This window comes from Eulemur rufifrons, chromosome 20 (genome assembly GCF_041146395.1).
Source record: "Eulemur rufifrons isolate Redbay chromosome 20, OSU_ERuf_1, whole genome shotgun sequence".
NCBI lineage: Eukaryota > Metazoa > Chordata > Mammalia > Primates > Lemuridae > Eulemur > Eulemur rufifrons.
Window position 1 is genome coordinate 1,276,838 of NC_091002.1, and position 25,677 is coordinate 1,302,514.

The 25,677-nt window shown below is 52.7% G+C and overlaps 1 protein-coding gene across 1 annotated transcript in view; it reads left to right on the forward strand.

Moving 5' to 3' along the window:
- The first annotated feature begins 770 nt into the window (after window positions 1–770).
- LOC138401120 (solute carrier family 2, facilitated glucose transporter member 9-like) overlaps window positions 771–25,677 on the forward strand; it is a 79,253-nt gene continuing 54,346 nt past the window's right edge. The window contains 4 exon segments of the mRNA XM_069496397.1: window positions 771–833; window positions 8,177–8,275; window positions 24,677–24,680; window positions 24,782–24,968. Coding sequence (XP_069352498.1) covers window positions 771–833; window positions 8,177–8,275; window positions 24,677–24,680; window positions 24,782–24,968 — 353 coding nt within the window.

The following is a 25,677-nucleotide window of genomic DNA, read 5'->3' on the forward strand; positions in this document are numbered from 1 at the left end:
TGTTCTCATATACCATAATATGACTACATAAATTTCCATCATATGAATGTACTATAATTTATTAACATTTCCCTGTTAGATATTTTTTCCTATTGTAAGTAGCACTTTTCTGACATGAAAAATGCTACAATGATCATCTTGAACTTTAATCTTTGCGCACATTTTTATTACTACTTTAGGATAAATTTTTATAAATGGAGAAGTTGAGCCAAAGGGCATAAATATTTTTATGGCTCTAGGAACATATTTCTAAATTCCAGAAAAGCTGTATAATTTTCTACTTGTGTCATGCCACTGATTCAGGGTACGATTTTGGTAATTGTTTCCTATTTGGCAGGTTAAGATTAACATTTTATTTGATTTGCACTGATTTTACATTCACATCTTGGAGACAGTCTAGTGTTTCCAAAACGTGCCCCATGGTAAGAATTTCGTCTGAATGAGACTATTCTGGGGAGTGGCCTGTATTTAATAGGCTATAAGGCAAGTGTAAGAAACATAGATGTAGTCCAACCCTGCATTTCAAAAATGGGGAAACTGAGGCCAGAGAAGAGCAGGAGGAGCCCAGGTCTCCTGGGGTCCGACTGAGGATGCTGCTGTGTCCCCTCCTGGTGTCCTTGCCAGGGCCCTCGCAGCAAAGCTTTCAAAGGCTGTTTGGGGCCACCTCCTCTGACCTGCCCATCTGTGACAGCAAGTGTCCCATGGCTTCTTCCTTTTTGCTCTTTCTTAGAAACAGCAATAACAAAAGTCCAAAATCTGAAAAATAAACCATGAAGCTCAGTGAAAAGGACCCAGCAGAAAACAAAGAAAGCAATTCAGTAATAAAGAAATCAGTAAGTCCTGGTTTCTTTCTCTCTCCCTTATACGGGTATTCCGGTGACCCTGGGACAGTCCCTCCTCATCCTTTCCCCCCCTCCTCCCAGGGGACGCAGCCCGTGGGGGCTCAGGGGAGGCAGCACAGAGAGAAGAGGAAGCAGCAATGGAAACCCGCACCGGGCAGAGCCCTGTGAACTGCGGAGAGTGTGGACGATATCGACGGTGCTGACCTGCTGGTGACTTCCTGGACTCCAGCAGGGTCCCCATTCCAAAAGTCATTTCTCCACAAGGGGACACTGATGCTAATTATGATTATGTCATTCTCCTTAAGGATACACGAAGCCCATCCCCCACTCCACCACGAGGCTTAGTCCCCTGGCCCTTCCTCCAGGAAGTCGTCAGCAGCTAGAACAACCCTCTCCTTTCCTGGGACTCCTCAGGCCCTCTCTTTAAACTGGATTCACGAACCAGCAGCCAGAGAGCACCCACTCTGCGCCAGACCTTTAAACAGGCCTCTCATTTGGTTCTATTGGTTATACTGTGGTGAAGGCGTCACTATTCCCATCTTATAGGTGAGAGTGGGCTGAGCCATTTGCCCAAGGGTATGTGGCTGGCACCAGGGGCAGCCAGTCCCAACTTGACCCAGCTCTGCCCTGTCTCCTGGGACGCACATGGAGCCAACCGCGACACGGAAGAAGACGCGCTCATGTTTGCAACAAGCCTGCGTTTGGCAGGACGGAGGTCAACACGAATCCACTAGCCAAGCTGCCAGGGCCGTGTGAGCAAGGAGGCTGAACACCACTGTCCCCACACAGATGTGCAGCAGTTTAGGGAGGTGAAGCCACCTGCCTCGGGTCACCCAGGGATGTGGAAGAATCACGTCAAATAGACAGCAACTCCTCTAGGGGGACACTGCATCTTTTCTAGGTACTGCGGGGAGTCAAGGACCTACTGTCCAGGTATTTGGTGTCATGAAGGCAGGACGTGGTCACTTCACACATTCTGCTTAAATGGCACTCGACAGAAAGCTCCCTCTCTGCCCAACCCTTCCCTGTCAGAGACTTTTCACCTTGTCTAAGCTAGAGTTTTAGCCTTAGTAAGTTATCTAGAGGACAGTTTAAGTTCAGTTCTAGAAGTGTCTGGAATTGGACCTCTTCCCTGAGCCAGGCAGGAGGAAGGCCTTAGGAGACAAAGAGGCCTGGGGCACTGTGTGAGTTTGCCAGGGCTGTCATGACAAAGTGCCATAGACTGGGTGGCTTAAACCGTAGAAACTGGTTGTCTTACAGTCCTGGAGGCCAGAAGTCCAGGATCAGAGTCAGCAGGGGTGGTGCCTTCTGAGGCCGCCCTCTCCCTGTGTCATCTGTGTGTGTCTCTGTCCTGATCTCCTCTTCTGATAAGGACACCTGTCGGTTGGATCAGGGACCCACCCGTATGACCTCATTGTACCTTAATTACCTCGGTAAAGACCCTGTCTCCACATCCAGTCCCACTCTGAGGTCCTAGGGGTGAGGACTTCAACATACAAATCTGCAGGGGACACCACTCAGCCCATCAAGACACGCAGCCCCTGCCCGCGAGAGGCTGCTGTGCTGAGGGGTTCCCCCCCCCCACTCCACGAGCAGCAGCACGTAGAGCAGGCGGCAGGCGTGGGCACCGGGGAGGAGCTGGGAGGAGCTGGGCACTGAAGGGTGAGCGGAGTCCTGGGGAGTTGGAAGGAAGGGCCCGAGCAGGTCCAGGAGAACCAAGTGGACAGGATCCCCGGTGTCACTAGCAGGGTGTGAGCGGAGGAATAAGCGAGTGTCTGAGCGGCAGGCCCCAGACGCCCGGGAATGTTTGTAGTATGACCACGTCCGTGATGGGAGTCAGTTTTCTCAGGAGCTGCTTCGGGCCCAGGGCCACCGGCTGCGTGGATTTGGAGGTGGGCTACTCCACACTGTCCTGGCACTCGGGTTCTCCCCCAGGATGCAGGACTAGCAACTCCTCCGAGGCTGAGAGGAGGACTGGGTGACATGGTGGACGTGAGTGCATGTGGGAAAGCAGTGTAGACATGCAGTGTAGACGTGCATGTGAGAGGAGGGCGAGGAGGGTGTGCTGGCTGATGGGACCCCTGGTTAGGTGCCATCTGGTTCACGGAGGGACAGGCCACCCTCCCGCCTACTTGTGTGCCCAGCTGTAGTTGAGCCTTCGCGTTGACTGCCTGATCTGTGGTGCCATTTGAGGTTTCAATCCCAAAGGGGAACCAAGGAACAATTTAAAGTAGGGGGAGGGGTCACCTGATCCAATTTGAGTGTTAGCAAAATCTGGCGAGACCCGTTACAAATGAAACCGAGGGTGCATAGAAAGAAGTCATTGCTCTGGGGTGAGGAGGAGGAGGAAATGAGATGATGAATATCCCCATCAGGATGGCGCGGGGGTGGGGGAAGACAGAGGAGCCCTCAGCGCTCAGGGATGTGGCTGTCCCTGCCCCTCCTCGGGTCCCCTCCTACTCGCTGGCCCACCACACACACCAGACAGCCCTGCCTGCAGGCCTTGGCTCCACCCCTCCTGCCCTGCCCCCTCCTTGGCCTGTGCTCTTCCCTGGCCTGTCCACCCGGTAACAGTCCGCTCAGGAGCTACCTCCTCGGGAAGGTCTCAGGGACCCAGCAGAGATGGGTGCGCTGCCTCCTCCGTGCTGTTCTGGGAACCCCCCTCTTTGCACGCCAGACTGTAACTGAGGGTTTGCGTGCCAGGAGCCGCTCCAGACCTGCAGCTCGGCGAGGAAAGCAGGCCACGTGGCTGGAAACCAACAAAAGAAATAGCCAGAGCTCCTGAGGCGTCCCTGACTGATTAACACGCACAGTGACTAATGCACTGCATGGTTCATGGGCTTGTACATCCCTGGCCTGGCCACTGAGGATCAGTTTCCGCTTTTGGTTCCCCATCTGCTTTAAGCAGCCATGTTCCCACTGCCGTGTATCGGGGCTGGGGCTGGATGTTTTCAGGTGCATTTGACACTCGGGCTCCCAGCACATCTACAGCACTCCAGCCGTCGTATGTTAATGTGTGCTTTCCATGAAACCCAGCTTCTCTGTCTCTTTGTTGTGGGATTCGAGTCCTGCGTTGCTTCCTGGGCATTCTGCACTCACCAAGCTGCCTTTGTCCGTGGCCCAGCCTCCAAGACCGTTCTCTGCCTCTGCGAGCAATTGGCCCAGGCAACTGTCCTGGCCATGACTAGGGGTGCGTCTCTGACATCTGGGGCAAATCAGCCTTGCAGCAAAGTAATTATGATGTGCCGGTGTGCCTGAGGTCTTTGTCTGCTCAGTGCTGTCCCCGAGCCAGCCTGGGGCTGGCCCACAGGAGATGCTCCCTCAGCCAGGGCTGGATGAGCAGGACAGGGCAAGGACCAAGAGGTGAGTTCATTTCCTTCCACACCCGCAGCCTCTGTCTTTGCTCCAGGCCGCAGGGCAGCTGCGTGTTTTGAATTTGAGCCTCAGGGTAACTCTGCAGGACCAGCAGGGCAGGGGGAGGATCACTGTGCTCTGGCAAAAGTGGTAGCTCAGAGAAGTCAAGTGACTTGCCTGAGGACACACAGCTAAAAAGTGAAGGAACTGGGGATGGAACCCTACCCAGGCTTCTGAGGCAAAGTCAGCCACCTCTCCATTGTCCCAATCATTAGGGAGAGGCCCTGGGTTCCTGCCAGTCACTCTCTCTAGGAACACTGGCTTTCTTAGGAAAGAACAATAAGAAGATGTCAAAGAGGAGATCCCGGACCCTCCCAGTGCTGTAATGACTCGGGAGGAGGGAAAAGAAATGTTGCCCTATTTCCTATTTGGGCAGGACCAGATTGCTACATTTCCTGTTTGGACGCCCCGCCCCCTTCCCCGTGGACTCTGCCTCCTTATTCACGGGATGTCTGGACAGAGCGGAGGGGGGATGTGGGGGGGGCCCTGGGCCAAGCCGTGAGCTAGGCCAGCAGGGCCCGTGGAGGGGAAACAAAACATGGATCCCAGGGAACCGTGCTTAGCTCCTCACGTGTGACACCAGTTGCCCTGGGCCTCTTGGGCCAGGAAGGGCGTCACCCGAGTGTCACCACCTGAGGACTGGGGTGCCAGGTGGGAAGAGAAGAAAGGTAAACATGGAAACCTGCTTCCTTCTGTGTGGCTGGAGGGCTGCAGGGAGTCCAGGCTTGGGTGGCAGTCACATGGCAGCACTCAACCCCAGCCTGCAGCTGTGTGGCCGAGGGGCCCTGGGCCGAGACTTTGGCGAGCTGCTCCCGCTCTCCAAGCTGGGCTGACAGCGCCTCTGGCAGCCTGGCTGAGCATGTGGACCAGGCCACGGTGGAGAACTGCCCTGCACTCGCTCTGTGCTGTCCCTCTCCGTCCCCTCCCCAGGGCATGGCACAGGCAGCAGCATGGTCAGTCGGTGGGCACCCTCTGCCCTGGGGCTGGCGGGAGGAGGTGGCGGGCACAGGCAGACCGCATGGGCAGGGCTCCGGGGCAGGGCTGGGGCCGGGCCCTCACACAAAGAGCTCTGGTGCTGGCTGCAGACACGGGGAGAGTCTGCCACCTCTCAGGTGTTGGCGCTGGGAGTGAGGGGGGCCAGGGGCCCAGAGGAGATGCCCAGCACAGCCTGGTGGCTCAGGGAAGTGGCATCAGAGCTGAGCCCCAGAGGATGAGTTTAAAGACAAAGGTGATGGAGGACGGGTGCTTCGTCTGGAATGTGATTCTGCTCTGTCAGTGAATCCCACTCAGCTCAAGCTCCACGTACTGCAGGAAAAAATCAGTCTCACACTTCACTTGGCAGCGTCTGTTCCCGTGGCCTAGAAACCTGGCGCCGGGCCCTCCCGTCACCGCATCAGCCGGGCACGTCCTCGCAGCAGGCTCAGTGCCCGCTGTCTGGCCTCAGCTGCTGACACAGGACCTCACCTGTTCTATTAATAACTCGTTTTTGGGGCATGACAGCCTATGAGGTGGGTTCTATTAGTATCCCCATTTTAAAGATGAAGAAACCAAGTCACAGAGTGGTGACGTAACCAGCCAAAGGCTACACAGTTGTGAGTGGCAGAGCTGGTGGTGAGACAAGGTCGAATCAAAGAGAGAAATATAAAAACAAGAACGTGGAGCCTGCGGGGGGCCCTTCAGAGGAGGAGGTGTTGGCAACGGGTCTCAGACAGGAGAGTGTCTCTACGAGGGAGGACGTCGGGCAGCTGCAGTGCTGAGACCTCAGCGTGTCGATTTGGGCTGGATCAGCAGGCGCGGTGGCTCACACCTGTAATGCTAGCACTCTGGGAGGCTGAGGCAGGTGGACTGTTTGAGGTCAGGAGTTCGAGACCAGCCTGAGCAAGAGTGAGACCCCGTCTCTACTAAAAAAATAGAAAGAAATTAGCTGGACATCTAAAAATATATAGAAAAAATTAGCTGAGCATGGTTGCACATGCCTGTAGTCCCAGCTACTCAGGAGGCTGAGGCAGGAGGATTGCTTGAGCCCGGGAGTTTGAGGTTGCTGTGAGCTAGGCTGACGCCACGGCACTCTAGCCCGGGCAACAGAGCGAGACCCTGTCTCTAAAAAAAAGAAGAGAGTGGAGAGAGAGAAACTGTACGGGTAGAAAACTCAGTAGGTGCTCATGGCAGGGGAGGAGAAAGATTTCTTACACAGAGATTAGGCTATAAAAGTATGAAGTTTATTTTTTCTTCTTAGAAGGAGAGAGACACATTCAGGAACTCTTCAAGGCTGTAAAAGCAGATTCTAAAAGGCAGTTTTTAGTCACTAGGTTTAGGGATTGTAAAAGAAAAATTTCCATTTCCTTTCTGTCTGCTTGGCTCTTTTTAGATGTTGTGAAAACCGAGCCCCACGGGGTGCCTGTCAGGGACAGCAAGAGGGTGAGAGAAAGACAGCTGACGTGATTGATCTCAGCCCTCACTGGGAAACCATGAGTTAGATAATTTGTTTTTTTATTGATATTCTTTCTCTTATATCGCTAGCCAGGCTGTCCTTTCAGAAGCAGAGAGTAAGCACCTTACCTGGCCTCACGAACCGCATACTACGTGGCCACACCCAGGAGTACATCGACCACTGATGCAGCCAGGGCCATTATTAAGATCCCGTTTCACAGGTGGGCAAGCTGAGACCCAGCAAAGTCAAGTAACTTGCTCAGCCTCCCACAGCTGAGTGGTAGAGCCGTCTAGAACTGAGCCCAGCTAGAGGAGGTGAACGAGGTGGACAGAGCAGGGGACCCCAGTTGGCTACTGGGGACCTGCTTCCTCTTCCAAACAGGATTTGACTTATTCAGGTCCCTGAACTTTGGACCTCATCTGCCTTGTTCACTGCCGAATCCCTGGGGCTTTGTCAGGGCCTGGCACCAAGAAAACACACACACACACACACGCACACACACATACACACAATATGTCAAATGATGGCAGAGAAAGAACCTTCCAGAACACCTGTTTTCCCTCCATTTGGCCCACATTCCCCTGGCCAGCCTAGGATGGCAGGCCACTGCTGCCCCTGGCTTGTGTCAGCTGGTCAGCCTGTGCCAAGGGGCCCAGCTGCTTCTGCCCGGTGGCCCTGTCCTGGCAGTGGCCATCCTTGGATGGGGCTGTGGGGCAGGACCATGGAGGCAGATGCCTTGCTCTCCATGCCAAGCCCTGGGTCTCACTGTCTGCAAGTCCTTGTCCTGAGGCTTGGACCAGCCTGCAGATTGGTGCCTCGGCCTGGAACAGTGTGTGCCTGTGAGTGCATGTGTGAGCACGTGCAGCCAGAGTGTGTGCACCTGGCTGTCAGCAGTCTCAGGCCCCTGGGCACCGCACCCAGGTGAAGGGCAAGGCAGTGTGGTGCGGCAGAGACTTTGTGAGTGCTGGAGCCAGGCCTGGGCCCTGGCCCCCTCCCAGCAGCAGCATCCTGCCTTCCTCAGCCTGCAAAATAGGATAAAACTGCACTGGTCTAGGGACTCCGTGAGATAGTGCGCAGAAAGTGCTCAGAGCACACCTGGCGGCTGGTGCGTGGTGAGTGTCTGCTGCTGCCGCTGCTGCTCCTGCCACCTCCTGCAACAGAGTCTGGCTTTGCCTTTTGCTCCTGTATGGGTCAAACACCAGCCACATTCAGCTAAAATGATAGTTTTTTGTGGCTGCTGAAGATGCTAGGTCTGCGTGTCAGGGATGCCCATGTGGCCGGGGCAGGAAGGCAAGGGTGTGGCTGCGGTACCCGAGGGCACCCCTCCTTTGCCCACAGACCAGCATGGAACCCTGCCTGCCAGGCCCCGACCCGCTACCTTTCCCTCGCCCGGCCCCTGGCAAGGACTTCTCCCTGCGGGGTGGGGGGCTCCCCCAGCCAAAGGGACACTCCGAGTGGCAGCTATGACGTGCTCCTCCTCCCTCCCCAGGACTGGTCCTGCTGCCTCCTTGTGGCCTCGCTGGTAGGTGCCTTCGGCTTGTCCTTCCTCTACGGGTACAGCCTGTCAGTGGTGAACGGCCCCGCCCCGGTGGGTGCCCCTCTTGGCCGCCCAGCCAGACCCTGCGCTGGACACTGGGGAGGGGACAGAGAGTGAGACGAGCCCCGCAGAGGGTGAGATAGGAGAGACAGAAACAGACAACAAGATATCAAGTGTGGGAGGGGCAGCTCCTTGCGGCTGGTGTGAGGGTCTCTAATGCCAGGGAAGAGCCGCTGGAAGGGCTTTAAGCATAGAAACTTGTACGTTTTCTGGATTTGTTCTTTTTGGTGACCTTGAATCATACTCGGGTGTCTGTTGGATAAGACCCATCCTCGGCAGATCCAGGTGCAGTTCTCCTATTCACCCTGTGTTGCTGGTTGGCGGGTGAAGGTTGGGCCTCCCCTACCTAGGCAATTAGGTTTAGGTGCTGCCCCATTCCTGGGGTGGTGGCTTCCATGTTGACCTACCTTCCTACTGGGGTTCGGTCAGGACGGAGGTGGAAAGCAAGGTTTCCTGGACGAGGTGATGCCTGAGCGACGTCCTGAAGGTGGAGGGGTGGCCTGGAGCCTGAGACGCAGGAATCACTTGGGGAGACGCAGGCAGGGCCAGGAGCTCAGAGCACTGGCTGTGCTTTGGGGAAGCCCGGGGCAGACAGGAGTCAGGCTGTAAACAGGATTCCTTCCAGGCTTTTCCTTGTTTGGGGACCTGGCATCCTTGTGAGCAAAATGCAGGGGAGCCCAGGACGGTGAGTCTCAAAGCTTCCCAGGAGCCCTGGGATTTTGCAGAGGTGACTCATTGGCTGACTTTGAGATGGGGAGATTTTCCTGGGTATCAGGGTGGGCCTGATGCAGTCACAGGATTCCTACAAGCAGAAAGGGAGGCAGGAAGAGACCCAGACAGGCGGCAGCCTCGGGGCGACATGCGCAGCGCTACTGGCTTTGAAGACAGGGGAAAGGACCACGAGCCAGGAGTTCAGGCCGGTCACAGGGGCTAGAAAAGGCAAGGAAACCAGCTCTCCTCCCTTGGAGTCTCCAGAAGGAAAACAGCCCTGCCGACTCCTCGGCTTCGATGCAGTGAGACCCATTTCATATTCTCACCTCCAGAAGTGTAAGAAGAGAAATTTGCATTATTTTAAGCCACTAAATTTTAGTATTTGTTGTGGCACCAGTAGGAAACTAATGGAGCTCGGTACTGCATCTATTACCTTAGTCCTCACAATGAAAAAAGGGAAAGCCTACAAAGTTTCTACTTATTTTGCAGGTAAGGACTAAAGCTCAGAAGGGCTATGCCAAGGTCACAGAGCTCATGCATCGGTCAACGTTCCACCCAGGACAATGGATATAACATTTCAAACTGAGAGGCACGGAGCGCAGGGAGGGGTTGCAGAGGTGCCCGCGGGGCTGGGAGTGCGGGAGGTGTCGGACACAGCGAGCTCCCCCCTCACTGACACTGCTGGGCAGATGCTGGAGCTGCTGGCGCTCATTTGGCTGATGGCTTTGTCACTGATGGTGCTGGAGCCCCCACCACTGGTGGCGGGGGAGCTGTGACTAGAAGCAGAAGGTGTTCTTCATTCCTCCGGCCTCCAGTCTTGCACCAGCGCCTGCCACGGGTGGGCTCTAACCCCTCTCAGCTGGCGCAGGAGTCAGGAAATGCAGTTTGTGGGCTCCCAGCCCCAGTGATGTTGGAGGATCAAAAGGGGTGGTTGTGGGCCTGTCCCAGTGGGCAAGACTGGCACGGGTGGTAAACAGCGAGGTGCAAATTTCGTCTCCACTGAAACGGCTCCTGCGGCCTGGAAGGCTCCTCCCGGACAGCTGCTCAGCCGCACCGCCCTCGCCTCCCTCGGTCTCTGCTGAAATGGCATCTTCTCAAGAACGTCTCCCCCAGCTGCAATAGCTCGAGCAGTGTCCCCTTGTCTCACCGTCACTTGCTCTGATTTATTATTCTCCTTAGCACTCGTCATGTCCTGAAATGACATGTTTATAAGTTGACTTGTTTAGTGTCACTTTCTTTCCTTAGAACGAAAGGCTCCATGAGGGCAGGGACTTTTCCTGTCTTGCTTATTGTTCAAACCCCAGCACCTAGAGCAGTCCTCGACACACAGTAGGTGCTTACTAAATACTTGTTGGATGAATGAAGAAAACCGAAGTACACCGAGCACCAAAGCCCGTCCTCAGTCCACGGCAGCATGCTGCTTTCTAAAGCTCCGCAGCACGGGCTTGGTGGTGTTTAGAGCGATCAGATAGAGACTGACTTGCTGTGGGAACACGGAGCAATTTCAGCCAGAGCAGAAAAAGGCAGAGAGAGATTCAGACAGACGGACAGACAGACAAAGAGAAGGAGCTTTATTATGCAGATCAGCCATTTCTACCAGATAATTGCTGGGGACCTTCTGATGTTCCTGCCTTGATAGTTTCTGTCTCTGTACCCCAGAGGTCTTCCTCAGGGCGGGCACTTTGCAAGTCAAATCAAGTCACGTGTGTGCAGTGATCCCCATTCCAAGTCTCCGTGCAGTCACTGCCCAGGTGGCAGGGAAGGCCGCGAACTGTTCACAAAGTGCTCAGTGAAGACGTAGGCTCTTTATGCTATGAAGGTTCCAGTTCAAAGCCGTTTTAGTCAGATGTGGAGACGGACAGAGAGCTGTACGAAGGCTGCCCTTTCCAGAAAGCCAAATCCCAAGCAGTAGGAACTGAGAGAGGGCTCACTGAGAGAGCTATCTTTTGGTATATAATAGGTGCTTAATAAATGTGTGTCCAATGAATGAACAAACCAATAAAGCCACCTCAAAACACAGGTGGAGGGCATCCTCCTCTGTGCAGTGGCATGAGAGAAGGGAGGAGAGTGGCCTGTCCGTGCCAAGGCCCTGAGGTGCCAACTCTAAGACCTTTGTGTTCTTACCCCTCCTTGACAGGCGAGACGATAGAGGTTTGGGGGATTGCACAACCTGGCAATGTCACTCAGTAAGTGGTAGGAACAGTTCTTAAACCCAAACTCATTTGACATCAAAGCCTTGCTCTATAAAGCCACAGAATCAGAGATATACCCGGTGTGGTCCCCAAAGCAGAACAGTTTGCTGTAAACGGAACTTGCCTGGAGGAGCACAGCTGAGCTCAGCCTAGAGGAGGAGCTTCCTCGAGGTGTGGGAAGTTAGGATGGAGCCAATGCCAGCGCAATGCCGTAAAACCGCGCTGAGACCCAGACAGCTGAGACCTCGTGTGAGGCCACTGGGCAGGTCACTGGCTGAGCTGGGACTGAGCCCTTTCTCTTGGCCCATGACCCACTGTGCTTGTCATCACCCCTCCCCACCCCCAAAGGAGCAGGGGCTTTGGGCCAAGTCCAGGGGAGGGCCGGCCGCTCAGAACCCTGCAGCTTGGCGATGCTGACCCATTGATGGTGACCCATTTGATGGTGGCTGCAGTTTGGGTCTAACCTGCTAGTCAGGTTAGACCTCTTAGCTTTTTGCTCCTATGTTAATAGTTTTTTGGAGCAAGCGTGGCAGTTACTCTTACAGTCCCTGACACTTAGCATATGGGAGGGCGCCCCAAAGCTGGGAGGGCACCTGGACATGGGTGGTTCTTATCTTAGAGATGACAACACTAGAAGTTAAAGGTCAAATGACCTCGTCCAAGCCACACATTAAAGGCCTCTTTTCCCTCTTTTTCATAAGTACTAGTGACCTCATCTTCTGCCTTATAGATATCCAGGAAAAAAATGAGGCAGCTGACAAAGCAGGCATGTGTGTATTTGTATGTGTGTGTATATGGTATGTATGTGTGTGTATGCAGATATGTGTATGTCTGTGTATGTGTGTATATGCTATGTATGTGTGTATGCAGATATGTGTATGTCTGTATATGGTATGTATGTGTGTATGCAGACATGTATATGTGTGCATATGTGTGTATATGGCATGTATGCATATGTATACAGATCTGTATATATGTGTATATGGTATGTATGTGTGTGTATGCAGATATGTGTATATTTGCGTATATGTGTGCATGTGTGTGTGTGCATGTTATAGATTAAACTCAGGGCCCTGGAAGAGAAGAAAGAATCTCTGTCAGGTTCAACACAGCTACCGAGAGCAGCACACTGTGGAGGTTTGTCTGAGCCAAATTGCTTGGATTCCTGCCCCTGAATTTCCATTTTCTAGCTATGTGTGGTCTTTAGCTTGGTTCCCCTGTCTGTGGCACCAATCTCATAGATTGTTTTGAACAATTAAATGATTTAATTCACATAAAGGGCTTATAATTGTTTATAGAAATTGGCTAGGTTGAAAGAACTGTTTCTATTATTTCCTATGGGAGGAGGCACTAAATTACTCTCTGAGCTTCCTGGCAGGCAGGGCAAGAGAAGGATCTGGTTCCTTCATAGACTTTCTCTTTTTGAGAAACAGACCAATTTATCAGTAGAAACTGTTTACGTGCTCACAATTCTTAAAACCATTTATTTAGGTTGGTGCAAAAGTAATTGCAGTTTTGGACCATGAATTTTAAATCATTATAACTAGGCTCAAGCACATCTTTATTAATCAAAATAGGAACCATTACAATCAACACACTTTTTGCCAATGAGAAATAAGTTTATTTATTCCTTTAGCATAAAAATCTGTGCTTTGGGATTCAACAAACTCTTTTTTTTTTTTTTTTTTTTTTTGCTGGAAAAAATTCATTTTAGTGATATTTTCACATTAGCTTTACAATAGTTGTATTCTGCTTAAAATTGTATGCAGTCTGGGCATATCAAATATATGATGCTATTTTTAAGAAGTGAAATTGAAGCCCTAGTCCCAACTCTAGCATATGAAGAAATGATACAACACTGCACATTAAAAAAAATCGATTCTTTCAATAGCAAATCAATAAAGCATATGCAGGGCAATTTCTACTGAAAAATTAAATGTCTTATTTGTGCAGTGTTAGGAAAATGTACTGCAATGCTAATTTCCTTTTTAACACAAATAATATCCTTTTTAATATAAACATATGTATTCAGAATTCAAGTAAAATTCCCTAACAGTTAGTGACATTTAAAAAAATGTGCAAAACTGCAAAACTCATTGTAATAGAATGTGTAAGGTCAAAGGGGTGGAACGGCTGACAGCTATTGGATTGAATAAGTGCATCATAAATCTTCAAAGAAAAAAACGCTTAGTGTAGGGATTCAACAAACTCTTGAAAAGCACTTTCTGCATCCTGCTGGAAGCATTTTCCCTGCAAAAATTTGTCGAGATGCTTGAAGAAGTGGTAGTCGGTTGGAGAGAGGTCAGGTGAATATGGCAGATGAGGCAAAAGTTGATAGCCCAATTCATTCAACTTTTGAAGTGTTGGTTCTGCGACGTGCAGTCGGGTGTTGTCGTGGAGAAGAATTGAGCCCTTTCTGGTGACTGATGCCAGCTGCAGGTGCTGCAGTTTCTGGTGCATCTCATCGATTTGCTGAGCAGACTTCTCAGATGTAGTGGTTTTGCTGGGATTCAGAAAGCTGTAGTGGGTCCGACTGGCAGCAGACCAGCAAACAGTGACCATGACCTTTTTGTGGTACAAGTTTGGCTTTGGGACATGCTTTGGAGCTGCTTCTCGGTCCAAGCACTGAGTTGGCCATCGCAGGTTGTCCTATAAAATCCACTTTTTGTCACACATCACAATCTGATGGAGAAATGGTTTGTTGTTGTTGCCTACCATGAGAGAAGACAGCAATTCAAAACGACATTTTTTTTGATTTTCAGTCAGCTCACGAGGCACCAACTTATCGAACTTTTTCACCTTTCCAGTTTGCTTCAAATACCAATGACCATAGAATGGTCGACGTTGAGTTCTTTGGCATTTTCTCTGGTAGTTGTGAGACGATCAACTTCGATGATGGCTCTCAATCGGCTCTCATTGTCAACTTCCAATGGCCGCCACTGTGCTCCTCATCTTGAAGGCTCTTGTCTCCTTTGCAAAACGTCTTGAACCACCACTGCACTGTACGTTCGTTAGCAGCTCCTGGGCCAAATGCGTTGTGGATGTTGCCAGTTGTCTCTGCTGCTTTATGACCCATTTTGAACTTGAATAAGAAAATCGCTCTCATTTGCTTTTTGTCTAACATCATTTCCATAGTCTAAAATAAATATAAAATAAACAGCAAGTAAAAAGTCATCAGCAAAAAAACATAAAATGAGAAATGTGCACTAAAATGATGTATAACATAACAACATTTATTGAAGAATGTATTCCAATATCAAACGGCAAGTTTCAACAATGTTAAAACTGCAATTTCTTTTGCCCCAAACTAATATTACAACAAATCCTCTATGGGTGTCCTGGGTCTCATAATAGACAGTCTTGAATTAAAGTTAAGAAGATATTTTTCTGTGATTTCCTTTCTTACGTGGACCCTCAGTAGAGCTGAAGTCACAGCCTGGGAGCGGCTACAAGAGTCTGAGCTGTGAAGAACCTTCTAGAGCTCAACACCCACATATTTACTGAGTTTCTACTGTGTACCAGGCACTGTGCTAAGCCCTGGGCATAAACTATGAAGCAAAACCACACAGGTCCGAAAGCAGCCGGTCAGTGAGGAAGCCCTACAGGTGTCCCCACAGACGAGCACAGAATGTCCCTATTCCAGGAGCTACAAAGGGAGGAGCAGGGAGGGCTTCCTGGAGAAGGTGGCAGCTGAGCTGGGGCAAGCAGACAAGTTGGCATGAACTAGCTGAGGGGAGACAGGGTGGTGATCCATCCATGATTAGACAGCTGACCCTAAACCCTCTGGGCAGACACCGGGCAGGGAAGATGTCCTTTTTGGTTGTTGTTTGTTTGTTTGTTTTTAACAAGTACTTCCACTGTTGCTGCCTCCCACAGCTGTCACTCACTGGGGACAATCCCCAGGCTTGTTACCTTACACTCCATCTCAGCTAAGTCTCACAAGTCCCCACCAGGCACAGCGCAGCCCTCCATAAATGTTGGTCAGTCTTGTTCGTGTTGAGACTAACTTTAATTCCTTACAGAAGAGAGACGGGGGTTTAACTGGCAAGGGACTTCCCAGGTCACACAAGGACCTTGAGGACACAGGAGCAGAAATGCTGGCTAACCTATGGGACTTCCTTTGAGCCTCAGTTTCCCCAACTGTTAAATGGCAATAAGAGGGCTAATTTCGTTAGTTCCTCTGTGAGGCTCCTGCAGCCCCTGAACTGAGCGCCACCCCCTCGGTGAGGCAGTGTGTCATGTCTGTCACGCACCAGAGACCCTCTCAGAGCAGACGCCATGCTTGCTCTTCTCTCCACACCCTGGGCCTTGGCACCCTCTCCCCTGGCACACAACGAGCTCTCAAAATCTGCTGGGTCACTGAAGCAAACTGAATTTGGCTCCTTTGCCTTCCGATTCTGTGGTTACTTTCCATCGTTTTTGTGAGGTGTGTGGAAAGGAAGAGCAGACAGGTTGGAGCATTGACTCCCTCTCTGCTTACCTGGGTGATCTCTGACATGTTTCCTAACCTCCCTGAAGCTCCAGGGACCAAGCCACACACACTGAAGGGCTATGGTAGGAATTATAGTAAGTCCGTAAGACACCTACCGCAGAGCCTGGCACATAGTAGGTGCACAATAAACGTTCGCCTCTTCTGCCCTGATCGGTGTGTCTGGGCTCCTTTTGAAGACAGGCGCGTCTGTAACTGGTGCAGACCTGATTACGTGATGGCTCCTCTCCCAGCCCAGGAGCCAACCGTGCCGCCCGGAGGGCTTTCTTTCTAGTTGGGAAACACACATGTTCTTTCCTTTTTCAAGTTCTCTGGAATCAGAACATGGCCAGGAATATGGACGCGGCGTGAACCAACGGAAGGCCTCTTACTTTCAAGTTCAAGGGGGAGGGTGGGGAGTGTGCACCAGGAGGAGAGGCCTTGGATGGGCTTTTGTTAGATGACAAGGGAGTCCTGGGAGTGAACTCCTCTGGGAGGGTTATCTTCCACCCGCTCATGTCTTTTTGAAATGGGCTCAGAGACTGCGGGTTTCTAAGGCCATTTCCTCTCCCTCCAGGGGCAGCTGGTTAAAACCCAGGGGTGCCATTGCCCACCTCCTCCCAGACACACACACAGCCTGCACCCCTCTGGGTCCTGGGCTGGTTTAGAGACCCTGTTGTCCATTTTCCTGTCCAATGCCCAGATTCCTTCCATAGCATCTCCTCCTTGTGGTTATCAAGTCCCTCTTGTACACCTCCAGGGACGGGGAACTCACTGCTCACAAAACCCATCCCTCCTTGGACCCATGTCAGGCATTCTTCCTTACGGCAAGCCGACATCTGACACACCACAGCTCCTGCCGGGGTCCTTGTCCTGACCTCAGGGCCAAGTGAAGCAAGTCCAACCCCACCACCTCCAGGCTCGTCCTCTCGGAAGATCCCCTCTCCAGACCAGACCTGAGCAAACACAAAGGGAGCGCGCTCCCCTTTATCCACGGGGTCTGAGCACCCGCTCGCCAGGTCCCGAGGAAGGTCAGCCTCTGGGTCACCGTGTCTGCCGCGAGCCTGGGCTGACAGGGCTGTGAGGTGATGGCGGCCGACCCCTGACACCTCGCCTTGGGCGGTGTCCTGCCCCTTCGAGTGGTCTCCCTGCTCTGGAGGCAGGTTCCAGGCCTTCACCTGAAGCCTGGGGAGAGGGGAATCAGTTCCTGGTGGGCCAGGGCAGGAAAGAAGGCAAGAGTGACATGCAGAAACGCTTCTCTGTGCTTCCCGTGTAACGAGAGCGGTGCCGAACTCACAACACGGGCGTTGCCTCGCTCTGGTGCGTGACGGGCGACGGGACGGTGAGTGCGGCAGAGGACGTGTGTGGTCTCCTCTGGGAACCGAGATACAAACTGAAACCGCGAGTGAGGGGAGGAAAGGCGGATGGGAGGCAGGGAGGGAGGGAGGCAGCGTTTCAAAGCTCCGAAGGCTCTGGTTCTGAGTTCCTGTCACGGTCTGACTGTTTATGTCCCCACCCCCACCCCGAATGTCTGTGTTGAAGCCATAGCCCCCAGTGTGATGGTATTTGGAGGTGGTGACTTTGGGAGGTGATTAGGGTTAGCTGAGATCACGAGGGTCGTGCCTCAAGAGAAGCGAGATGGCGGCAGCTGTCCTCACCCAGGAAGCGCCCTCCCCAGGAGCTGACTCCGCTGACACCCTGACCTGGAGCTTGCAGCCTCAGAACTGTGGAAAGCGGATGCCTGTTGTCTCAGTCACCCCATCTGTGGAATTAAAAACAATTCTTTTGTAGAGATAAGGTCTCATTATGTTGCCCAGGCTGACCTCAAACTCCTGGCCTCAAGCGATCCTCCTGCCTCAGCCTCCTGAAGTGCTAGGATTATAGGCATGAGCCACTGTGCTGGCTCCCTCTGTGGTATTTTGTTCTAGCAGCTGGAGCTGACTGAGACAGTTCCCAAGGAGCCAGTGAACACTGGGAAAGTGAGGCTTTCGGAGCTGTATCCTGGGTTCTAATCCCAGCTCCCCATTTGCCCACTGGATGATGGCAGTGGCCCCCTCTGGGGTCACCATCTTGTCCTCCCCCAGCCCACTCTGATTTCAGCCTGGCTGTGGTAGACAGTCCATGCAGGCCCAGATGTGGGCTGACGTGTCCCCACCTGTAGCACAGCTCATGTCTCTCCACACCTGGGATGTCACTCAGCCGTCTGCAGTGCATATGGACAGATGGACGTGCAGGGAGCCGATGCCCTTGGACGCGGAGGCCGCCAGACGAACGCCCCAGCCTCCCCAGGGGACAATTCTGGGAGACACTGCACGCACTGCTCGGAAGTCCAGCAGAACTGATGCCGTTTGCCCACAGACGGCTGCCGAAGATGTGCCCCCGGCCGCCTCCCTCTCCCGCCCCCACACCCAGTCCTTGTCTCAGGCTCTGCTTTCAGGGCACCCAATGCCCCTGCCCCTGGGCAAGCTCCTCCCGTCTTCTCACCTGCGAAATGGGAATACTAACCATGTCCACTTCAGAGGCTAGTTACTAATACCTGAGAATTAAATGAGTAAAGGCACATGAAGCATGTGGAACAGTGACCAGGGTAGAGCAACCCTCAGCAAGTGTCAGCAAATCTTATTTCAGTGTTGACACTTCGGAAATGAACCTCACAAACGACGGAGGTCCGGATGGCAGGCGGCAACGGGCCTGGCTGAACCCAGTGCAGCGGATGCTCAGCCTGCAGTTCCAGCCACTGGGAGCGCAGCGCGGGGAGGTGGGGCTGCAGCCAGCGCGCTGCCCCTTCCCTGGTGCCAACCACTCGTTCCTGCAAGATTAGCAGAGGATGTTGCCTTTCTATATTTTAACAGTCGTCATTGAGCAAAACCTACTGCAAGTCTTCATTTGGAGTATTTTAAAACAGGAATCTTTTTAAAACTGCTTGCAAGTTTTTCTTTTTTAATGCACAGACGTGAGAGTTTTTGTTGGTAACCTGTGTACATAACTTGGGCTACCAAACCACATGGCGATGGAAACATTTCCAAACATCTCTTTGCATAGAAGGATTTCCTTTGAAAAGTTGCTGCTTTCTCACTCCTGTCAAAATGTCACCTTCACCTTGAAGAGATAGAGTAATTATGCTTAAATGTTAAAATCTCGCTGATAGCACACTGGCAATGGCCATGGGGGCTGGACATGGGCTCGTACCAGGAGCGAAGTGGCAGCCCCAGGTTTGCTTGTCCGTTCTCTGTGCTGCCACTGTTACTTTTACCTTTAATCTGTGGCTGCTTTGGGGAAATCCTTTTTTCTTTCCTTTCTTTCTTTTTTTTTTTTTTTTTTTGGAGTCTTGCTATATTGCCCAGGCTGACCTCAAACTCCTGGGCTCAAGTGATCCTCCCTCCTCATCCTTCCAAGTAACTGGGACCGCAGGTGTGCTCCACTGCACCCATCTTTTTGGGATTCTTTATAAGCCACCGGTACATTTGTCAGGGTTAATTCAATTTAAATGAAATACTACCAAAGCCCTGCTTTGGCTCCTACTGCTGTGGGTAAGAAACAGACACTGGACCTATGTTAGAAACCCAGTGACTCTCTCCTCTTAAATCCCAACAGTGGTTGAAAATAAATGCTTTGATGAAACCTATTTTTGGGAGCACTGGGCAAAAGAGAACAAGCTCAGGCAGGTCTGGGGCACGATTGCAAAGGCCGTCACCCTGTGCTCCACGTGACACTCTTTGCCTGCCTTGTCATGGAGCCCCTCTGGGTCACAAGAAGGAAGAAGCCTCCAAGTTGTTCTGTGCTTTGCTCTCTCGGAAGGTGACAGAATGCTACAGGAGGTGACAAAGTGTAGTTGCTGCCATAACAAAGAAGCCCCGACTGGTGGCTTAGAGCAAGAGAACCCGATTCCCTCACAGCTCCAGAGGCCAGAAGTCCACAATCACGGTGGCTGTTTCCCTCCCCCTTCCACTTCCCCAAACTGCCCACTGCGACCAGGCCGAGGGCACGGCAGTGGGTGAGCAGGTATGGAACTCCCCAGATGTCCACACCTGTGCCTCTGGGCAGCAAACACTGGAGGTTCTAGGAAGAGGGACCACTCCCCACCCTTCATCTGTCTGAACTGAGCCTTCCCGCGCGTTGCGAGTGCAGTGCCTGGGACGTAGCAGGTGCTTAGCACACAGACGCTGAGAGGCCGCTCTGAATGGAGCAGTGACTCAGTTAGCTCAGAGACTCTCTTTAACGGATTCGTGCTTTTCCCCAAGGAGTGGGTGCTTCTGAGAACTCGCTGGAGTTCATGATCAACCTGGGTGCCTGAAACTCAACTGTCAGTCGATCAGTGGGACCTGGCAAAGCTGAACCGTTTCCCCCACACCCCCAGACTGCAGTCAGGGGCCAGCGTCGAGGCTGAAGCAGAGGAGATTCAAAGCCAAGTCTCCACTTGACTGCAGGAGTCTGGCCTCCAGCGAAAAGAGGGCATTCAAATTTACCAAAGGGAGCTGCAGACAGGAAGCCCCTCGCCCTCTTCCTGCCCCGCAAAATGCAGCCCCCACCCCAGTGCCATGGGCAGACTTGAGGGAAGAGAGCTCCTGGCAGGTGAACACCTGCAGGGCCACCACACTCGGCAAGTGTCCCCAGGCCAGGGTGGAGCCTGTGCCAGCAGCATGGCTCTCTGACACCCCCGTGAGGCCAGCAAGCTCCGTCTCATCCCTGCAGCCCATGCTGGGCTGACCCCAAATGCATAGGTGTCTGTCACTGCCGCTGTGCTCTGCATGTGCCTGAGGACAGCGGGGAGCCCGCCACTGGGAAAGCACCACGCTGGGAACAGGAGGGAGGAGGCCAAGCAGATACCGGCTCCCCTACTGGTTCAATTCCATTGACACTCACTCAGCATGTTTTTTCTCTGTTCTCATTTCCTCGGCTGCAGCCCCCACTCCTGTGTTTGTAACAGGTTCCCCTCCTTCCCTCCGGCCTGAGCCTCAGTTTTCACTCTTTCCTCCAGAGTGCGTCGGCTGAGTGCACACTCCACATCAGGCTCTGCAGAGAAGAAGCAAACTAATCCTAGCAATAATTGTCTGTTGAACACCACGTTGGTGCCAACACTTCACAAGCATTGATTTTATTCCCCCAAACAAGCCTACAGTAGATTTTATGGTTTCTGTTCCGTGGAAGAGCAAGCGTGGTGTACAGGGAACAGGTGACTAGTCCCAGGCCACACAGGAGGGGCAGGACTGGGTGTGGAGCCCGCATCACTCTGGCTCCCGGCCCTTCCCACAGCACCACAGCGTCCCCTTCCATGGCCCCTGCTCAGGGGGCACCCGCAGCGGTGGGCACGGCAGGCGTGTAGACAGGGCGTCCCAGCCAACAGCGCAAGTGCCCTAAGAGAGACAGATGCAGGTGCAGAGGCGCCCAGAGGAGAGAGTGACTATGATTAACCGTGTTGGGGACAAAAAAGGCTTCCAGAAGATGTGCTTGCTGAGTAGGTCCTCAGAAAGGAATGTTCCAGGCAGGCGACAAAGTGGCAGGGTGTTCTGGGCAGAAGAAACAGCATGTGCAGCGCACAGAGGCAAGATACGGTGCGTGGGCGGCGCCTTCTCCAGGGCAGCAGCCAGGAGGAGGGCGGGGAGGCTCCAGGGAAGCAGGGAGGGAGGCGGAGGCTCTGCCGGCGGATGGGGATTTGGACTGGGTCCTGCCGGCAGGGCTGGGACAGCACAGACTTGTGTGCAGCAGAGTGGCCTGGATGGAGCCTGGGACAACGAGCCCAGCGGGGAGATGCTGAGGCCACAACTAAGACAGGCCTGGGCTTGGGCGGAGAGGAGCACGTGGACTCTCGGGAGCAGGAAGGTGGCTCCGAGACTAGATCAGACAAAGTCACATGGAAAAGGCAGCATCCGGGTTGTGTGACCACAGGCATCTAGTTCAGGTGACTTTGTGATTGCCATCGGGTGCCCCCAAAGCCTGAGTCAAGGTTTTGAGGTGGATAGTTTATCCGAGAGGTGACCCCGGGAAGCACCACATCCCTAGCTGGGAAGTGGAACAGCGCAGCAGAGGAGGGACTGAAGCCATCAAAGAGCAGGTCCCCAGGCGCCTCTGGGGGACAGTGTAGAACATGCTCAGGGTGTCTGTGCATGAGTGGGGTGTTCCTTTGTGAGCTTGTGCTTTGTCGTTAGCCGAGGGCCACTCCTGGTGCGTTGACTGCTGGGGGCTGAGCGCACACCCATGTCCAGGGAGAGGCGCGTCCAGAGCGGCGCAGGTGCTGGGCACAGGAGAGAGGCGGGCGGCTCGCAGCACCTGCTACAGCGATGCTGGGAACACACACGGCAAGTCTGAGCAACGGGCTCTGTCTGCGTTCCCTGTGGGGAGAGAAATGAGGCTAGCCCAGGGCACAGGGGAAATCTGGGTTGTTTTTTTTTTTTTTTTTTTTTTTTAATCGCCATATGCCTGTCTCTAAGCCCCATGCCTGGCACCTTCTGGGCTCTCAGAAATATTGGGCTCCCCACCCCATCCCCCACTCCTAATGACCCTGTGGGCAGGAACTTCATCTCCCTGCAAGTGCTCGAGGCACTCCTTGGCCTGCTCCTCCCATGCCTTCCAGCCAGGGGGAAATCAGGGAAGGCTTCCTGGAGGACATGGTGTCTGAGCTGAGGCTGGAAGAATGAGGAGGGTAGCCAGGTACAGAAAGGTCAAGAGAACATTCCAGATTGAGGAAAGAGCCAAATGTGCTGATTGATGTCTCTTGCTTTTCCCTAGTGCCGGGATGTGGGGGGTGACTTTCTGTCTCTCAGCTCCCTGGACAGGCTGAGACACCCCCTCCCTGGTGCTCCTCAGGACGCCAGCTCAGCGGTGCCTGTTTGCTAGTTTCAGAAGGATAATTGTGAACCTTTGGCCAGAGAGGGTCCATGTGGGCTAGGAAGGACCCCAGACAGAGCCACTGTTAGGAGTCATCACAGATAGAGCAAGAGTTGTGGGGACAGACTTATTTGGCAATTGGGGACACAGAAGGGCAGCTCACTTGGACAGCCTCCTGCAGGCCTGTCCTGTGCTGAGGAAGGAGGGGAGGGAGGGCTGAAGGGGGTGGGAGGCCCTCTCAGTAACTCTGCGGCAGGCGGCGTCCTCCAGGAAGCAGATCTGAGAATGAGTTAGGAGTGCAGGTGTTTTGTTAGGGAGTGACATCTGGGAAGTGACAAGGACCACAGCTTTGGGGAGGAGGAGCTGTTAGGCCTGTTAGGCCACAGCGTCCCTGGCTAAGTCTCTGCAAGCCCAGTGAGGAGCTGTGGAGCAATGCTTGTGCATTGCGAGAGTCCCCCATTGCGCAGAAATGGGCCCTTGTTCCACCACCTGGCTCAGTCACGGGCTGGGGCCACTCTGAGGACAGCACCACCTGGCCTTCGAAGTTGAGGGGGACCCTCACAGAGCCAAGAGCTATAGGCTGTCAGCTAAGCACTCCTTGTAGCTGACAGCAAGTCCTTTCCTGAATGCGGTCTGAGTGGCACATCTCCGTGTCTTCCTCACCCAGCCACGAGAACCTTGTAAGAAGAAGGGGAGTCGGACAGGTAGAAATTATTTTTCGAACATATATACAGCAGGAAAGATAAATTGATGCTTTAAAAGACAATCATAAATTTTAAAAGGAAGAAGACGTACTTTTGTTCCAAGAAATTCTGCTAAAGGCTGAGCATTGCATTTGGCTAAGAGCTTCCTGGCAGCCAAGTTAAAAGGGGAAAAAAACAGGTTATAAAGTTATCCTTATTTTATAATGGAAAATATGTTTGTCAGGGAGAAGAGAAATGTTTTCCTGGCCCAAAAGTCTAGAATTATTTTATCACATGGATGTTGCATTTTTGACTTTAAGGAGATATTAGAAACACCGTAGCGTTCAGCGCACGACATAGAAGCGTCACTCATCCCGCCACTCTTCTCACTCACCTTCAGTAAGTGCCGGGGAAGCATTAAGTCACAGCTCACAAAAGACATTGTGAAGCAGTTTTCAGTGCCCTGCTGGAAATAACACTCCAAAGCCTTCCTGTGCTTGCTTCTTAGAGAATCTGGAGCAAGTTTAATAGCTTTTTCTCCGCCTGCTTAAGGAGAGCATTTGTGCACACCCTGTGGTGCAGAGCAGTGTTTTTAAGGACGCTGCCTGCTGTGTCTGGAATGGACTGTCCCCAGGAGCCATCACGACACCCACCTTTCCCGGTAGGAGGAAGAATATCAGTGCACAGAATATTTAAATCTGTGTCTAAAAGCGTACCCCAGGATCCGATCATTACCATCTCAGGGGTCTAATTGGCCCACTTTTGAGCATATGTGAGTGGAGGTTTACACAATTAAGGTCTTGGTAAAAAATGACAGGTATAATGAGTGCGATGAACATGTCTGGGGGCAGGACACGCTTGAAGCTCTGACTCGGCGGGTGGAGGGGGCAAGAGCAATATACACACCCTAAACATTTGTACCCCCATAATATGCTGAAATAAAAAAAAATGACAGGTTCTCTGCAGCTGAAAATTCACAGCACTCAACATGGAAAGGGCGAGTTTGAGTCCTGGGAAGATTCGTTCTTTGGCACTATTTCCCCTCTAGGTTTCTGTATTGCAGAGGGTCATGTGGAAAGAGCCTTACAGGCCATTGAGTTCAACCTTCCTTTGGATGACAGAGTTGAGTCGGGGACATCCTAGCTCAGTGACGATCCGCCCGCTCTCCAGACACCTGCGTCGAGGAGGGCGGCTCGCAGTGAGCACGGTCGGAAGAGCACTGCCAGTGTGGGGCGCTCTGAGCCAGGGTTCAATGCGTGTGACATCGTGCAGTTTAGTATAACAGCTGTGGGAGGCAGGAATGATGACAAAAGATGGACAGGGCACAACCTCCCCGTGGAAAAGACAGATTTGAACCCTGGGCATGATCTGCTTTGCTGTGGGGCAATCAGGAGACCGGGCTTCTGTCCTGGCTTTTCTCCCAGCCCATTGGGTGGCCTTGGGCAAGTCACTGCATGTCTCTGGGCCTCTGTGTTCCCATTTTTGAACAAGGCCTCTGGACTCTGCCCCACAGCAAGGTATGGGTCCAGGCGGTGGGAACCGTTCCTGCGGTGCTCAGCGCTGGGCACGGTGAACATACTAATCCCCGTGGAAAGTCCACACTTGTCCCTGTTTGCAGCCTTCCAGACATTCTCGGGCAAAGCAGATGTCTCCCGGGAGGTGGAGGAGGTCCTGGCTGAGAGCCGTGTGCAGAGGAACACGCGCCTGGTGTCCGTCCTTGAGCTGCCGAGGGCTCCGTTCGTCCGCTGGCATGTCATCACCGTGATCATCAACATGGCCTGCCACCAGCTCTGTGGCCTCGATGCGGTGAGTGCCGGGCCCCAGCCAGGTGTCCCTGCACAAATGGAAGAACCGGAGGGGGCAGGGCGGGGCAGGGTTTGGGTCCTGGACACCCAGGTTCAGGTCCCAGCTCAGTCATCTCCACAAACTCTCTGCCATTGAGAAGCCATGTAGCTGCCTGATCCTCAGTTTCCTCATCTGTGAAATGGGATGATGTAACATGAAAAGGGATCATCCTCGAAAAGTGTTCAGCCACTAGCACAGAGATATCCCTCAATAAATGCTGCTTATCATATAATTATTTGTTTTAGAAATACTTTGAAGCCATATTTCTTTTAAAAATTGGGTATTAGGAAGTCATGATTTAGATAAAAGTACTTTTGGCTGGGCTATCTTCAGCTCACAAATTGGGTTTGAGAAAACCTCAAGGCTTTAAATAAAAAATGTCTTGAGGTCTGCGCTGACATGTGCAGGGAGGCCTGAGGAGGTCTCTCCGTGAGGTTCCCCAGCAGCTGTGGTGGATACAGCAGCGTCTTCCCTGCTGAGGGCTCCAGGAGATGGAATTCCTGATGTGAGACATTGGGAGGCCAACTCTAAATCGATATCCAGAGAGTTGCTGCTTCTGGGAAATGGAGTAGGTTTCCACCAGGGGTGGTGAGTTCCCCATCCATGGAGGTGTGCAAACAGGCTACCCAACCACTTGGCAGGGGAGTGTAGAGGAGATTCTTGCACCAA